Source organism: Ranitomeya imitator, chromosome 6, assembly GCF_032444005.1.
Source record: "Ranitomeya imitator isolate aRanImi1 chromosome 6, aRanImi1.pri, whole genome shotgun sequence".
NCBI classification, from domain to species: Eukaryota; Metazoa; Chordata; class Amphibia; order Anura; family Dendrobatidae; genus Ranitomeya; species Ranitomeya imitator.
The window spans coordinates 147031227-147048452 of NC_091287.1; the positions used below are offsets into that span (position 1 = coordinate 147031227).

A 17226-nucleotide genomic window follows, 5' to 3' on the forward strand; every position below is an offset into this window, starting at 1 on the left:
CAAACAAAATATTTTTATTTTCAATATTTTGTTGCAAATCCTTTGGAGGCAATCACTGCCTTAAGTCTGGAACCCATGGACATCACCAAACGCTGGGTTTCCTCCTTCTTAATGCTTTGCCAGGCCTTTACAGCTGCAGCCTTCAGGTCTTGCTTGTTTGTGGGTCTTTCCGTCTTAAGTCTGGATTTGAGCAAGTGAAATGCATGCTCAATTGGGTTTAGATCTGGAGATTGACTTGGCCATTGCAGAATGTTCCACTTTTTGGCACTCATGAACTCCTGGGTAGCTTTGGATGTATGCTTGGGGTAATTGTCCATCTGTACTATGAAGCGCCGTCCAATCAACTTTGCAGCATTTGGCTGAATCTGGGCTGAAAGTATATCCCGGTACACTTCAGAATTCATCCGGCTACTCTTGTCTGCTCTTATGTCATCAATAAACACAAGTGACCCAGTGCCATTGAAAGCCACGCATGCCCATGCCATCACGTTGCCTCCACCATGTTTTACAGAGGATGTGGTGTGCCTTGGATCATGTGCCGTTCCCTTTCTTCTCCAAACTTTTTTCTTCCCATCATTCTGGTACAGGTTGATCTTTGTCTCATCTGTCCATAGAATACTTTTCCAGAACTGAGCTGGCTTCTTGAGGTGTTTTTCGGCAAATTTAACTCTGGCCTGTCTATTTTTGGTATTGATGAATGGTTTGCATCTAGATGTGAACCCTTTGTATTTACTGTCATGGAGTCTTCTCTTTACTGTTGACTTAGAGACAGATACACCTTCACTGAGAGTGTTCTGGACTTCAGTTGATGTTGTGAACGGGTTCTTCTTCACCAAATTAAGTATGCGGCGATCATCCACCACTGTTGTCATCCGTGGACGCCCAGGCCTTTTTGAGTTCCCAAGCTCACCAGTCAATTCCTTTTTTCTCAGAATGTACCCAACTGTTGATTTTGCTACTCCAAGCATGTCTGCTATCTCTCTGATGGATTTTTTCTTTTTTTTCAGCCTCAGGATGTTCTGCTTCACCTCAATTGAGAGTTCCTTTGACCGCATGTTGTCTGCTCACAGCAACAGCTTCCAAATGCAAAACCACACACCTGGAATCCACCCCTGACCTTTTAACTACTTTATTGATTACAGGTTAACGAGGGAGACGCCTTCAGAGTTAATTGCAGCCCTTAGAGTCCATTGTCCAATTACTTTTGGTCCCTTGAAAAAGAGGACGCTATGCATTACAGAGCTATGATTCCTAAACCCTTTCTCCGATTTGGATGTGGAAACTATCATATTGCAGCTGGGAGTGTGCACTTTCAGCCCATATTATATATATAATTGTATTTCTGAACATGTTTTTGTAAACAGCTAAAATAACAAAACTTGTGTCACTGTCCAAATATTTCTGGCCCTAACTATATATTCCCCAGCTATGTAGTATATTGTCCAGCCACGTAGTATATTGCCCAGCCACGTAGTATATTGCCCAGCCACGTAGTATATTGCCCAGCCACGTAGTATATTGCCCAGTGACGTAGTATATTGCCCAGCTACGTAGTATATTGCCCAGCCACGTAGTATATTGCCCAGCCGCGTAGTATATTGCCCAGCTACGTAGTATATTGCCCAGCGACGTAGTATATTGCACAGCGACATAGTATATTGCCCAGCTACGTAGTATATTGCCCAGCCACGTAGTATATTGCCCAGCCGCGTAGTATATTACCCAGTGACGTAGTATATTGCACAGCGACGTAGTATACAGCACAGAGCCACGTGGTATATTGCCCAGCCACGTAGTATATTGCCCAGCTACGTAGTATATTGCCCAGCGACTTAGTATATTGCCCAGCCGCGTAGTATATTGCCCAGCTATGTAGTATATTGCCCAGTGACGTAGTATATTGCCCAGCTACGTAGTATATTGCACAGCGACTTAGTATACAGCACAGAGCCACGTAGTATATTGCCCAGTGACGTAGTATATTGCCCAGCCACGTAGTATATTGCCCAGTGGCGTAGTATACAGCACAGAGCCACGTAGTATATTGCCCAGTCACATAGTATATTGCCCAGCCACGTAGTATATTGCCCAGTGACGTAGTATACAGTACAGAGCCACGTAGTATATTGCCCAGTCACATAGTATATTGCTCAGCCACGTAGTATATTGCCCAGTGACGTAGTATACAGCACAGAGCCACGTAGTATATTGCCCAGTCACGTAGTATATTGCCCAGCCATGTAGTATATTGCACAGCGGCGTAGTATATTGCCCAGTGACGTAGTATATTGCCCAGCCACGTAGTATATTGCCCAGTGGCGTAGTATACAGCACAGAGCCATGTAGTATATTGCCCAGTCACATAGTATATTGCCCAGCCACGTAGTATATTGCCCAGTGACGTAGTATACCGAACACAGCCACGTAGTATATTGCCCAGTCACATAGTATATTGCCCAGCCACGTAGTATATTGCACAGCGGCGTAGTATATTGCCCAGTGACGTAGTATATTGCACAGCGACGTAGTATATTGCCCAGTGACGTAGTATATTGCCCAGTCACGTATATTGCCCAGCTACATAGTGTATTGCCCAGTCACGTAGTATATTGCCCAGCTACGTAGTATATTGCCCAGCCACGTAGTATATTGCCAAGCTACGTAGTATATTGCCCAGCCACATGTCACAGGTTAAAAAATAAACATACTCACCTTCGGATCCGAGGGCCCCTTGTAGCGCGCAGCTGCTGCCATCTTCCGTTCCCAGGATGCATTGCGAAATTACCCAGATGACTTAGCGGTCTCGTGAGGCCGCTAAGTCTTCTGGGTAATTTCGCAATGCATCGATGGGAAAGGAAGATGGCGGCCGGCTCTGCGGACAACGGAGGGTGATTATAGCAGGTTTTTTGTTTTTTTATTATTTTTAACATTAAATTTTTTACTATTGATGCCGCATAGGCAGCATCAATAGTAAAAAGTTGGGGACACACAGGGTTAATAGCGGCGGTAACGGAGTGCGTTACCCGCGGTATAACGCGGTCCGTTACCGCCGGCATTAATCCTGTGTTAGCGGTGGCTGGAGGGGAGTATGCGGGCGCCGAGCAGTGACTGCGGGGAGTAACGAGCGGCCATTTTCTTCCGGACTGTGCCCGTCGCTGATGGTCATGGCTGTTTTGCCGCGACCAATCAGCGACTTGGATTTCCTTGAGAGACAGAGGCCGCGACCAATGAATATCCGTGACAGACAGACAGAATGATAGAAAGACGGAAGTGACCCTTAGACAATTATATAGTAGATTGATCAACAACTATGTTCTCAATCAACCCAAAAGACTGATAAATATCAAAGCTTAATATTTTTGGAAGTTGGAGTTGTTGTTTTTTTAGATTTGGCTATCTTAGGAGGATATCTGTTTGTGCAGGTAACTATTACTGTGCAGAATTATTAGGCAACTTAGTAAAAACCAAATATATTCCCATCTCACGTGTTTATTTTCACCAGGTAAACCAATTTAATTGCACAAGATTTAGAAATAAATATTTCTGACATGCAAAAACAAAACCCCCAAAAATTAGTGACCAATAAAGCCACCTTTCCTTATGATGACACTAACAGCCTCCATCCATAGATTCTGTCAGTTGCTTGATCTGTTTACGATCAACATTGTGTGCAGCAGCCACCACAGCCTCCCAGACACTGTTCCGAGAGGTGTACTGTTTTCCCTCCCTGTAGATCTCACATTTTATGAGGAACCACAGGTTCTCTATGGGGTTCAGATCAGGTGAACAAGGGGGCCATGTCATTATTTTTTCTTCTTTGAGACCTTTACTGGCCAGCCCCGCTGTGGAGTAGTTGTAGGCATGTGATAGAGCATTGTCCTGCATGAAAATCATGTTTTTCTTGAACGATACCGACTTTTTCCTGTACCACTGCTTGAAGAAGTTGTCTTCCAGAAACTGGCAGTAGGTCTGGGAGTTGAGCTTCACTCCATCCTCAACCCGAAAAGGTCCCACAAGTTTTGATACCAGCCCATACCAGTACCTCACCTCCACCTTGCTGGCGTCTGAGTCGGAGTGGAGCTCTCTGCCCTTTACTGATCCAGCCTCTGGCCCATCAAGAGTCACTCTCATTTCATCAGTCCATAAAACGTTTGAAGATATTTCTTGGCCCAGTCTTGATGTTTTATCTTATGTTTCTTGTTCAAAGGTGGTTGTTTTCAGCCTTCCTTACCTTGGCTATGTCCCTGAGTATCGCACACCTTGTGCTTTTTGTTACTCCAGTAACGTTGCAGCTCTGAAATATGGTAAAACTGGTGGCAAATGGCATCTTGGCAGCTTCACACTTGATTTTCCTCAATTCATGGCCAGTTATTTTGCGCCTTTTTTGCCCAACACACTTCTTGCGACCCTGTTGGCTATTTGCCATGAAACGCTTGATTGTTCTTTGATCATTCTTCAAAAGTTTGTCAATTTCAAGACTGCTGCATGCCTGCATCCCTCTGCAAGACATCTCACAATTTTGGACTTTTCAGAGCCCGTCAAATCTCTCTTCTGACCCATTTTGCCAAAGGAAAGGAAGTTGCCTAATAATTAAGCACACCTTATATAGGGTTTTGATGTCATTAGGCAACACCCCTCCTCATTTCAGAGATGCACATCACCTGATTTATTTAATTGGTAGTTGGCTCTCAAGCCTGAACAGCTTAGAGTAGGACAACATGTATAAAAAGTATCATATGATCAAAATACAACTTGCCTAATAATTCTGAACACAGTGTAGAGGCTGCAACACCATTAATCAAGAGGCACCACTAACCAAACAAGATCATGAAGACCAACGTTATCTCCAAACAAGACAGTTGTTGAGAAGAACAAGTCAGGGTTGGGTTATAAAAAAAAAATCCCAATCTCTGATGATCCCCCGAAGCATTATCAAATCCATTATCATCAAATGGAAAGAACATGTTACCACAACAAACCTGCCAAGAGATGACCGCCCACCAAAACTCTCAGCCCGGGCAAGGAGGGCATTAATGAGAGAGGCAGCCCAGAGACTGTTATGAAAGGCAATTCAGTACTACAATGGACATAGCGGTCAGAGCACATACAGTGATCTGACAATAACCCAAAATCATAGAACGAGCTCTGAGACGTGGGAACTCTGCAGACCGCAATCCCTAATCCTCTCCAAACAACACTAGAGGCAGCCGTGGATTGCGCCTAACTCTGCCTATGCAACTCGGCACAGCCTGAGAAACTAACTAGCCTGAAGATAGAAAAGCCTACCTTGCCTCAGAGAAATACCCCAAAGGAAAAGGCAGCCCCCCACATATAATGACTGTGAGTTAAGATGAAAAGACAAACGTAGAGATGAAATAGATTCAGCAAAGTGAGGCCCGACTTTAACAGATAGAGGATAGAAAAGGTAACTTTGCGGTCTACACAAAACCCTAAAGAAAACCACGCAAAGGGGGCAAAAAGACCCTCCGTACCGAACTAACGGCACGGAGGTACACCCTTTGTGTCCCAGAGCTTCCAGCAACAAATTAGACAAGCTGGTCAGAAAAAATAGCAAACAAATAGCAAAGAAGAACTTAGCTATGCAGAGCAGCAGGCCACAGGAATGATCCAGGGAAAAGCAAGTCCAACACTGGAACATTGACAGGAAGCCAGGATCAAAGCATTAGGTGGAGTTAAGTAGAGAAGCACCTAACGACCTCACCAGATCACCTGAGGGAGGAAACTCAGAAGCCGCAGTACCACTTCCCTCCACCAACAGAAGCTCACAGAGAGAATCAGCCGAAGTACCACTTGTGACCACAGGAGGGAGCTCTGCCACAGAATTCACAACAAGAGACCAAAGGAAACCCTAAAGGAGCTGCAGAGTTCCCAAGAAGAGACTGGAACATCTGTCAATATGACCACAATAAGCCGTACACTCAGAAGAGGTGGCTTTTATGGAAGAGTAGGCAGAAAAAGCCTTTACTTGCACACAAAAATTGTAAGGCTCAGGAGTGGACATACCATTGGTGCAACCTGTTCAGCTGCATACCGAACCAAGATGTAAGGGGCCCACCTTCACCTCCAAAGCTGGTGGAATTGTGCATTACGAAGAGCTATTGCACTTGCAAAAGGCCCATTTATTGCCCTTGCACAAGGGTTCTCTTTTCGTCCACTAAGGTATATTCTATGTCTGGCACCAAACCAACACAGCTCATCGCTCCAAGAACACCATGCCCACAGTAAAACATAGTGGTGGCAGCATCATGCTGTGGGGGTGTTTTTCAGCAGCAGGGACTGGGGAAATGGTCTGAGTCGAGGGGAAGATGGATGGTGCGAAATACAGGGATATTCTTGAGCAAAAACCTGTTTGTCTGTCAGTGATTTGAGACTGGGACTGATGTTCACCTTCCAACAAGACAGTACTGACTTGAGGGAGTTGAATACATATGCACATGACAATTTTTAGTTATTTGATCCCATGAATTTTATTTTATGCCTATGTTTTAGTGCTGATGCATCACACACAAATTGGATTACAAAAATATTTACACACTGGTTTCAATGTAACAAAATAGGGAAAAACCCAAGGAGATTGAATACTTTGGCAAGTCACTGTAGGTAGTTTTCTTTCCTACCTTATAACCAAACTAATGAAATCTGCCCAGATCTTCTCTTCCATGTATTCATCCAGTAAATTTCACAGGAAAAAGAATTAGTATTCACTTTTAAAGCATTATTTCTATTGGTTTCTATCTGCTCTCCAGAAAGGATTTTACTCACATACAGGTGCTTCTCACAAAATTAGAGTATCATCAAAAAGTTCATTTATTTCAGTTCTTCGATACAAAAAGTGAAACTCTTCATTATATAGTCATTACAGAGTGAACTATTTCAAGTGTTTATTTCTGTTTATGTTGATGATTATGGCTTACAGCCAATAAAAACATAAAAGTCATTGTCTCAGTAATTTAGAATACTTTATAACACCAGCTTGAAAAATTATTTTAAAATCTGAAATGTTGGCCTACTGAAATATAGGTTCAGTAAATGCACTCAGTACTTGGTCGGGACTCCTTTTGCATCAAATACCGCATCAATGAGGCGTGGCATTGATGTGATCAGCCTGTGGCACTGCTGAGGTGCTATGGAAGCCCAGGTTGCTTTGATAGCAGCCTTCAGCTCGTCCACATTGTTGGGTCCGGTGTCTCTCATCTTCCTCTTGACAATACCACATAGATTCTCTATGGGGTTACGGTCAGGCGAGTTTGCTGGCCAATCAAGCACAGTGATACTGTTGTTTTTAAACAAGGAATTGGTACTTTTGGCAGTGTGGACAGGTGCCAAGTCCTGCTAGAGAATGAAATTTCCATCTCCAAAAAGCTTGTCAGCAGAGGGAAGTATGAAGTGCTCTAAAATGTCCTGGTAGATGGCTGCGCTGACTTTGTTCTTGATAAAACACAGTGGACCTACACCAGCAGATGACATAGCTCCCCAAACTATCACTGATTGTGCAAACTTTACACTAGACCTCAAGCAGCTTGGATTGTGTGCTGCTCCACTCTTCCTCCAGACTCTGGGACCTTGATCTCCAAATGAAATGCAAAATTTACTTTTATCTGAAAAGAACACCTTGGCCCAGTTAAGATGCTTCTGGCATTGTCTATTGGTCATGAGTGGCTTGACACAAGGAATGCGAAACAATCCTTTCAAGGCTGCAGTTATCCTGGTTGCTTGTGCTCCTTTTTCTACCACACTTTTTCCTTCCATTCAACTTTCAGTTAATAAGCTTTGGTACAGCACTCTGTGAACAGACATCTTCTGTAACAATGTCCTTTTGTGGTTTACCCTCCTTGTGGAGTGTGTCAGTGACTGCCTTCTGGACATCTGTCAAGTCAGTAGTCTTCCCCATGATTGTGGAACCTACTGAAACAGACTAAGGCTAGTTTCACACTAGCGTTTGGCAGGGCTGTAAATGAAATCCTTTTTCCTCCGTTATGCCCCGCCCACTGCCACACCTCTTCCTTCAGTTCCGCCTATGTCTGCATTGTGGAACCTACTGAAACAGACTAAGGCTAGTTTCACACTAGCGTTCGGCAGGGCTGCAAATGAAATCCTTCATCCTCCGTTAAGCCCCGCCCACTGCCACACCTCTTCCTTCAGTTCCGCCTATGTCTGCATGTGTCTTGCGTACCCTATCTTTTACATTGGGTACGCAGGCCATGCGGATGTATGCGGATGCGTCCGCATGCGTCGTTTTGACCCTGCACCGACTGCAACAAAATGCAATATGTTGCATACAACGCAGGTCAGTGCAGCGTCAAGACGATGCATTCAGAGGCATCCGCATACATCTGCATGGCCTGCGTACCCAATGTTAAAGATAGGGGTACACAGGGCGCATGCAGATGTAGGCGGAGCTGAAGGAAGAGGCGCTGCACTGGGCGGGGCTTAACGGAGGAAGAAGTATTTCATCCGCAGCCCTGCCGAACGCTAGTGTGAAACTAGCCTAAGGGACCTTTTTAAACGCTTAGGAAGCCTTTGCAGGTGTTTTTTGTTAATTATTCTAATTTACTGAGATAATGACTTTTGGGTTTTCATTGGCTTTAAGCTATAAGCATCAGCATGAACAGAAATAAACACTTGAAATAGATCACTCTGTTTATGATGACTCTACCTAATATATGAGTTTCACTTCTTGTATTGAAGAACTAAAATAAATTAAGTTTATGTGAAAAAAAAATTATGGGTATTGAACAAGTGGATATTATCATATTCATTCTGTTTTTCTGAATGGCAGACATTGGTGGACAATCTGCCAGGAACATATGAATAAAAAAGGCCTTCTAACCATTTCCAGAAATGTTATATTACTTTATAGCGTTTTCCATGTTTTCTGGAATTTTACTTGGTGGTGGCATAGTGTATTATGGAAATTATGTGGTTCAATGTGAAGGATTTTTGAGTTTATGTAAAAACATGCTTTTTATTTACATACATTTGGTTTTTGGCTTGTGTTTTTACGAAAAAAGACTTTTGCTCCATCTAGATGGAGTAAATGTGATATTATGTTTCTCAAAATTTCAGAATCCTTTGCACAGAAAGAATATTACTTGGATGCGCTGCAGAAACTTCAGTCCCAGTCTAATGTGTTAGAGATGTTGGGAGCACCACCTCTTAAGGTCCACAATCTTCGGCTTACAGACAGATACAACCATGTTGATAAGACAACAGCCCAGGTAGGTTCGTTATAGGATCTGCTGAGACATCAAAGTGCAGCACGCATTAGATTATGACAACTTGTGCCGGGTCAAGTTAGAAGAAATGAATGGCGCTCACCGAAAATAGATATTCTTCTTATCGGTAGAAATCCACGAAAAAAGTGGACACCGATAAAAGGGAGTGAGACACACTACAGGCAAGGACTATTTTTTGCAATAAAAAGGGTCTTTCAGTGTGTGACGGCTGCCAATCATAAAAATCCGCTAAAAAACTCGCTATAAAAGTAAATCAAACCCCCCTTCATCACCCCCTTAGTTAGGGAAAAATTAAAAAAATGTATTTATTTCCATTTTCCCATTAGGGCTAGGGTTAGGGCTAGGGTTAGGGTTAGGGCTAGGGTTAGGGCTAGGGTTAGGGTTGGGGCTACAGTTAGGGTTGGGGCTAAAGTTAGGGTTAGGGTTTAGGTTACATTTACAGTTGGCAATAGGGTTGGGATTAGGGTTAGGGGTGTGTCAGGGTTAGAGGTGTGGTTAGGGTTACCGTTGGAATTAGGGTTAGGGGTGTGTTTGGATTAGGGTTTCAGTTATAATTGGGGGGTTTCCACTGTTTAGGCACATCAGGGGCTCTCCAAACACGACATGGCGTCCGATCTCAATTCCAGCCAATTCTGCGTTGAAAAAGTAAAACAGTGCTCCTTCCCTTCCGAGCTCTCCCGTGTGCCCAAACAGGGGTTTACCCCAACATATGGGGTATCAGCGTACTCAGGACAAATAGGACAGCAACTTTTGGGGTCCAATTTTTCCTAATACCCTTGGGAAAATACAAAACTGGGGGCTAAAAAATAATTTTTGTGGGCAAAAAAAAGATTTTTTATTTTCACGGCTCTGCATTATGAACTGTAGTGAAACACTTGGGGGTTCAAAGTTCTCACAACACATCTAGATGAGTTCCCTGGGGGGTCTAGTTTCCAATATGGGGTCACTTGTGGGGGTTTCTACTGTTTAGGTACATTAGGGGCTCTGCAAACGCAATGTGACACCTGCAGACCATTCCATCTAGGTCTGCATTCCAAATGGCGCTCCTTCCCTTCCGAGCCCTCCCATGCGCCCAAACAGTGGTTCCCCCCCCCCCACTTATGGGGTATCAGCGCACTCAGGACAAATTGGACAACAAATTTTGGGGTCCAATTTCTCCTGTTACCCTCGGGAAAATACAAAACTGGGGGCTAAAAAATAATTTTTTGTGGGAAAATTTTTTTTTTTGTTATGGCTCTGCATTATAAACTTTTGTGAAGCCCTTGGTGGGTCAAAGCGCTCACCACACATCTAGATAAGTTCCTTAGGGGTCTACTTTCCAAAATGGTGTCACTTGTGGGGGGTTTCTACTGTTTAGGTACATTAGGGGCTCTGTAAACGCAATGTGACACCTGCAGACCATTCCATCTAAGTCTGCATTCCAAATGGCGCTCCTTCCCTTCCGAGCCCTCCCATGCGCCCAAACAGTGGTTCCCCCCTACTTATGGGGTATCAGCGCACTCAGGACAAATTGGACAACAAATTTTGGGGTCCAATTTCTCCTGTTACCCTCGGGAAAATACAAAACTGGGGGCTAAAAAATAATTTTTTGTGGGAAAAAATTTTTGTTTTATTTTTATGGCTCTGCATTATAAACTTCTGTGAATCCCTTGGTGGGTCAAAGCGCTCACCACACATCTAGATAAGTTCCTTAGGGGGTCTACTTTCCAAAATGGTGTCACTTGTGGGGGGTTTCTACTGTTTAGGTACATTAGGGGCTCTGCAAACGCAATGTGACACCTGCAGACCATTCCATCTAAGTCTGCATTCCAAATGGCGCTCCTTCCCTTCCGAGCCCTCCCATGCGCCCAAACAGTGGTTCCCCCCCACTTATGGGGTATCAGCGCACTCAGGACAAATTGGGCAACAAATTTTGGGGTCTAATTTCTCCTGTTACCCTTGGGAAAATACAAAACTGGGGGCTAAAAAAAATAATTTTTGTGGGAAAAAATTTTTGTTTTATTTTTACGGCTCTGCATTATAAAGTTCTGTGAAGCCCTTGGTGGGTCAAAGCGCTCAAAACACATCTAGATAAGTTCCTTAGGGGGCCTACTTTCCAAAATGGTGTCACTTGTGGGGGGTTTCAATGTTTAGGCACATCAGTGGCTCTCTAAACGCAACATGGCGTCCCATCTCAATTCCTGTCAATTTTGCTTTGAAAAGTCAAACGGCGCTCCTTCCCTTCCGAGCTCTGCCATGCGCCCAAACAGTGGTTTACCCCCACATATGGGGTATCAGCGTACTCAGGACAAATTGTACAACAACTTTTGGGGTCCAATTTCTTCTCTTACCCTTGGGAAAATAAAATATTGGTGGCGAAAAGATAATTTTTGTGAAAAAATATGATTTTTCATTTTTACGCTTCTGCATTATAAACTTCTGTGAAGCACTTGATGGGTCAAAGTGCTCACCACACCTCTAGATAAGTTCCTTAGGGGGTCTACTTTCCAAAATGGTGTCACGTGGGGGGTTTCAATGTTTAGGCACATCAGTGGCTCTCTAAACGCAACATGGGGTCCCGTCTCAATTCCTGTCAATTTTGCATTGAAAAGTCAAACGGCGCTCCTTCCCTTCCGAGCTCTCCCATGCGCCCAAACAGTGATTTACCCCCATATATGGGGTATCCGCGTACTCAGGACAAATTGTACAACAACTTTTGGGGTCCAATTTCTTCTCTTACCCGTGGGAAAATAAAACATTGGGGGCGAAAAGATAATTTTTGTGAAAAAATATGATTTTTTATTTTTACGGTTCTGCATTATAAACTTCTGTGAAGCACTTGGTGGGTCAAAGTGCTCACCACACCTCTAGATAAGTTCCTTAGGGGGTCTACTTTCCAAAATGGTGTCACTTGTGGGGGGTTTCAAACGCAACTTGGTGTCCCATCTCAATTCCAGCCAATTTTGCATTGAAAAGTCAAACGGCGCTCCTTCGCTTCCGAGCTCTGTCATGCGCCCAAACAGTGGTTTACCCCCACATATGAGGTATCGGTGTACTCAGGACAAATTGTACAACTTTTGGGGTCCATTTTCTCCTGTTACCCTTGGTAAAATAAAACAAATTGGAGCTGAAGTAAATTTTTTGTGAAAAAAAGTTAAATGTTCATTTTTATTTAAACATTTCAAAAATTCCTGTGAAGCACCAGAAGGGTTAATAAACTTCTTGAATATGGTTTTGAGCACCTTGAGAGGTGCAGTTTTTAGAATGGTGTCACACTTGGTTATTTTCTTTCATATAGACCCCTCAAATGACTTCAAATGAGATGTGGTCCCTAAAAAAAAATGGTGTTGTAAAAATGGGAAATTGCTGGTCAACTTTTAACCCTTATAACTCCCTAACAAAAAAAAAATTTGGTTCCAAAATTGTGCTGATGTAAAGTAGACATGTGGGAAATGTTACTTATTAACCCCTTTCTGACCTTGGACGGGATAGTACGTCCGAGGTCAGATCCCCTGCTTTGATTCAGGGCTTCGCGGTGAGCCCGCATCAAAGCCGGGACATGTCAGCTGTTTTGAACAGCTGACATGTGCCCGTAATAGGCGCGGGCAGAATCGCGATCTGCCCGCACCTATTAACTAGTTAAATGCCGCTGTCAAACGCAGACAGCGGCATTTAACTACCGCATCCGGCCGGGCGGCCGGAAATGACGTCATCGCCGACCCCCGTCACATGATCGGGGGTTGGCGATGCGTCTCCATTGTAACCATAGAGGTCCTTGTGACCTCTATGGTTACTGAACGCCGGTGGCTGTGAGCGCCACCCTGCGGACGGCGCTCACAGCACACCTGCATTTCTGCTACATAACAGCGATCAGCAGATCGCTGCTATGTAGCAGAGCCGATCGTGCTATGCCTGCTTCTAGCCTCCCATGGAGGCTATTGAAGCATGGCAAAAGTTAAAAAAAAAAAGTTGAAAAAAATGTTAAAAAAATAAAAATAATATAAAAGTTTAAATCACCCCCCTTTCGCAATTTTCAAAATAAATAAATTAAAAAAATATAAAATCTACACATATTTGGTATCGCCGCGCTCAGAATCGCCCGATCTATCAACTAAAAAAAAGCATTAACCTGAATTCAAAACGCCAGAATTACGTTTTTTTTGGTCGCCGCGACATTGCATTAAAATGCAATAACGGGCGATCAAAAGAACGTATCTGCACCGAAATGCTATCATTAAAAACGTCATCTTGGCATGCAAAAAATAAGCCCTCAACCGACCCCAGATCACGAAAAATGGAGACGCTACGGGTATCGGAATATGGCGCAATTATTATTTTATTTTTATTTTTTTAGCAAAGTTTGGAATTTTTTTTCACCACTTAGATAAAAAATAACCTAGTCATGTTTGGTGTCTATGAACTCGTACTGACCTGGAGAATCATAATGGCAAGTCAGTTTTAGCATTTAGTGAACCTAGCAAAAAAGCCAAACAAAAAACAAGTGTGGGATTGCACTTTTTTTGCAATTTCACCGCACTTGGAATTTTTTTCCCGTTTTACATAGTAACATAGTAAGGCCGAAAAAAGACATTTGTCCATCCAGTTCAGCCTATATTCCATCATAGTAAATCCCCAGATCTACGTCCTTCTACAGAACCTAACAATTGTATGATACAATATTGTTCTGCTCCAGGAAGACATCCAGGCCTCTCTTGAACCCCTCGACTGAGTTCGCCATCACCACCTCCTCAGGCAAGCAATTCCAGATTCTCACTGCCCTAACAGTAAAGAATCCTCTTCTATGTTGGTGGAAAAATCTTCTCTCCTCCAGACGCAAAGAATGCCCCCTTGTGCCCGTCACCTTCCTTGGTATAAACAGATCCTCAGCGAGATATTTGTATTGTCCCCTTATATACTTATACATGGTTATTAGATCGCCCCTCAGTCGTCTTTTTTCTAGACTAAATAATCCTAATTTTGCTAATCTATCTGGGTATTGTAGTTCTCCCATCCCCTTTATTAATTTTGTTGCCCTCCTTTGTACTCTCTCTAGTTCCATTATATCCTTCCTGAGCACCGGTGCCCAAAACTGGACACAGTACTCCATGTGCGATCTAACTAGGGATTTGTACAGAGGCAGTATAATGCTCTCATCATGTGTATCCAGACCTCTTTTCTGGATTCTGGTTTCATGTCGTGTTTTCTAGTGCACGACATGCTAAAACCAATGATGTTGTTCAAAAGTACAACTCGTCCCGCAAAAAATAAGCCCTCACATGGCCAAATTGACGGAAAAATAAAAAAGTTATGGCTCTGGGAAGGAGGGGAGGGAAAAACGAACACGGAAAAACGAAAAATCCCAAGGTCATGAAGGGGTTAAGTATTTTGTGTGACATATCTCTGTGATTTAATTGCATAAAAATTCAAATTTGGAAAATTGCGAAATTTTCATAATTTTCGCAAAATTTCCGTTTTTTTCACAAATAAACGCAGGTAATATCAAAGAAATGTTACCACTGTCATGAAGTACAATATGTCACGAGAAAACAATGTCAGAATCAATGGGATCCGTTGAAGCGTTCCAGAGTTATAACCTCATAAAGGGACAGTGGTCAGAATTGTAAAAATTGGCCCGGTCATTAACGTGCAAACCACCCTTGGGGGTAAAGGGGTTAATCTACTCACGGTGAGTGCCACCCATTTTTTCTGATTTTACCCACTACAGACTCTTCTTGCATACAGATAGAGCACCATCTTATAGTAATATGCAATGATATTTATGGAGAAATAAGGATTTCCTGACATAGTTTTGTTTATATGGGAATGGAGGTTATACCAAGTCTTTTTGACAATTGGCGCTATTGTTCTAAGCCAGCACAACGCTAGTTATTTCGTCTCTTTAGAAAGTTATTCATCATTTTATGCAACTCCTCACTGTGAAATGTTGAAATGGGAGTTTTCTCTACGTCCCATTAGGACACGACTTGCTTGTGTGGTGAGTCACCTGAAGCACATGTACGTACGAGTGTCTCCTAACCGCCTTACAGGCTACCGTGACAGTATTAGCTGATGTCACTCTTTGGGAATTCGAGTACTGCCTTCAAGCCTTTTTGTATTACTGTTTTCATGTGCTTCCAGATCAAGATACCAGTGTCGGGAACCACAATGGGGGGGTATCTCTACAGCACAGCTGTCAAAGACCAGTTCAGCCGAAGGTGTGTATGGGCCGGAGAGGCTGTGTATTCGGTTTGATTATTCTCCTCTTCTTGTGTCGTCTAATTCTATCCTAATCAGTTAAGGTACCGTCACACATAACGATATTGTTAACGATATCGTTGCTTTTTGTGACGTAGCAACGATATCGTTAAGGAAATCGTTATGTGTGACAGCGACCAACGATCAGGCCCCTGCTGGGAGATCGTTGGTCGCTGAGGAAAGTCCAGAACTTTATTTCGTCGCTGGATCTCCCGCTGACATCACTGGATCGGCGTGTGTGACGCCGATCCAGCGATGTCTTCACTGGTAACCAGGGTAAACATCGGGTTACTAAGCGCAGGGCCGCGCTTAGTAACCCGATGTTTACCCTGGTTACCAGCGTAAACGTTAGAAAAACAAACACTACATACTTACCTTCAGCTGTCTGTCCCCGGCGCTGTGCTTCTCTGCACTCCTCCTGCATCCTGTGTCAGCGCCGGACAGCCGGAAAGCACAGCGGTGACGTCACCGCTCTGCTTTCCGGCTGACTGGCGCTGACAGTGCAGAGGAAAGCAGAGCGCTGGAGGACAGACAGCTGAAGGTAAGTATGTAGTGTTTGTTTTTTTAACGTTTACGCTGGTAACCATGGTAAACATTGGGTTACTAAGCGCGGCCCTGCGCTTAGTAACCCGATGTTTACCCTGGTTACCGGGGACCTCGGGATCGTTGGTCGCTGGAGAGCTGTCTGTGTGACAGCTCTCCAGCGACCAAACACCGACGCTGCAGCGATCGACATCGTTGTCGGTATCGCTGCAGCGTCGCTTAGTGTGACGGTACCCTTAGGTAAGGTCAGCAAGGTCTATCACGACATATAAAGGGTTGTTGCCATCTTTATAGATGGGTATCGTTGGATAGTACTTGTAAAAACAAGCACTTTTGCAATTGTTCTTAAAATGTTAACCTTTTTTTTGTTTACTGATGGTTGCCTATGAGACTGACCACTCCTGCGGTCTAGCTTTTAAACACTGCACTGAAGCTGGCCTGGATTATTAGGTTACAGGGCGCTCCACTGATCATCACCAGCTTCAGCGCACTGCTTACATGCTCAGTAGAAAAGAGTTTGTACCGGGCATATTCTGCTTGTCTAGCAGCAGTGGTCGGGCTCCAAGACAACAAACTAAACAAAAAAAAAGTATTAATATCTCAAGAACGGCTGAAAATGTTAATAAGCAGAAACATTTGTAAAATTGCTTGTATTTACAAACCCAAAATTAATTAAAGCAGATGTGTATAACCCTTTAAAACTTTTTTTGTTTATTCTTTAGGTGGAATTTACAAGATGTCATGCTAAAACTGAATAATGGTGAAAGCGTTCCAATTTACCACTCCGATGTCTGTCCTGATGAGGCGGAAGACATAAGCAGTCATGTACCTTAAATGTACACATTAAACACTAATATGTTTTAGATTTCTTCTCACATTTTCTTTGGAGGTGAAGAATGTGAAATTATGGAAAATAAATCTTATATTTGCACCATTTTTTCCAAGAGATTAAAAGGGTAAGCCAAAAAATATAAAGACAACGGTTGGTCTTGCTGTTGGTACACCCCCTCTGCTGATGGGTTTTGGTCTCTAAATTTTAATTTATCTTGTGTAAAAATTGTTGTCTATTTTTTCTCCATGTGCTGGGGACATGATTTTGTGGCACTTACTAAAAAAAAACTCTGCACATAGGAAAACTGGTCTTCAATTAGAGGAGGCTTTTGGACAGATCTGGTCATATGCTCCTTCATGA

General features: G+C 43.3%; 1 protein-coding gene across 3 annotated transcripts in view; it reads left to right on the forward strand.

Moving 5' to 3' along the window:
• COA1 (cytochrome c oxidase assembly factor 1) overlaps nt 1–16968 on the forward strand; it is a 152339-nt gene extending 135371 nt beyond the window's left edge. For all 3 annotated transcript variants that reach the window (XM_069730185.1, XM_069730184.1, XM_069730183.1), the window contains 3 exons: nt 9088–9239; nt 15375–15451; nt 16757–16968. In XM_069730185.1, the coding sequence (XP_069586286.1) occupies nt 9088–9239; nt 15375–15451; nt 16757–16868 (341 nt within the window). In that variant the 3' untranslated portion in view covers nt 16869–16968. The remainder of the gene's footprint in view (nt 1–9087; nt 9240–15374; nt 15452–16756) is intronic.
• Nucleotides 16969–17226: the final 258 nt, after the last annotated feature.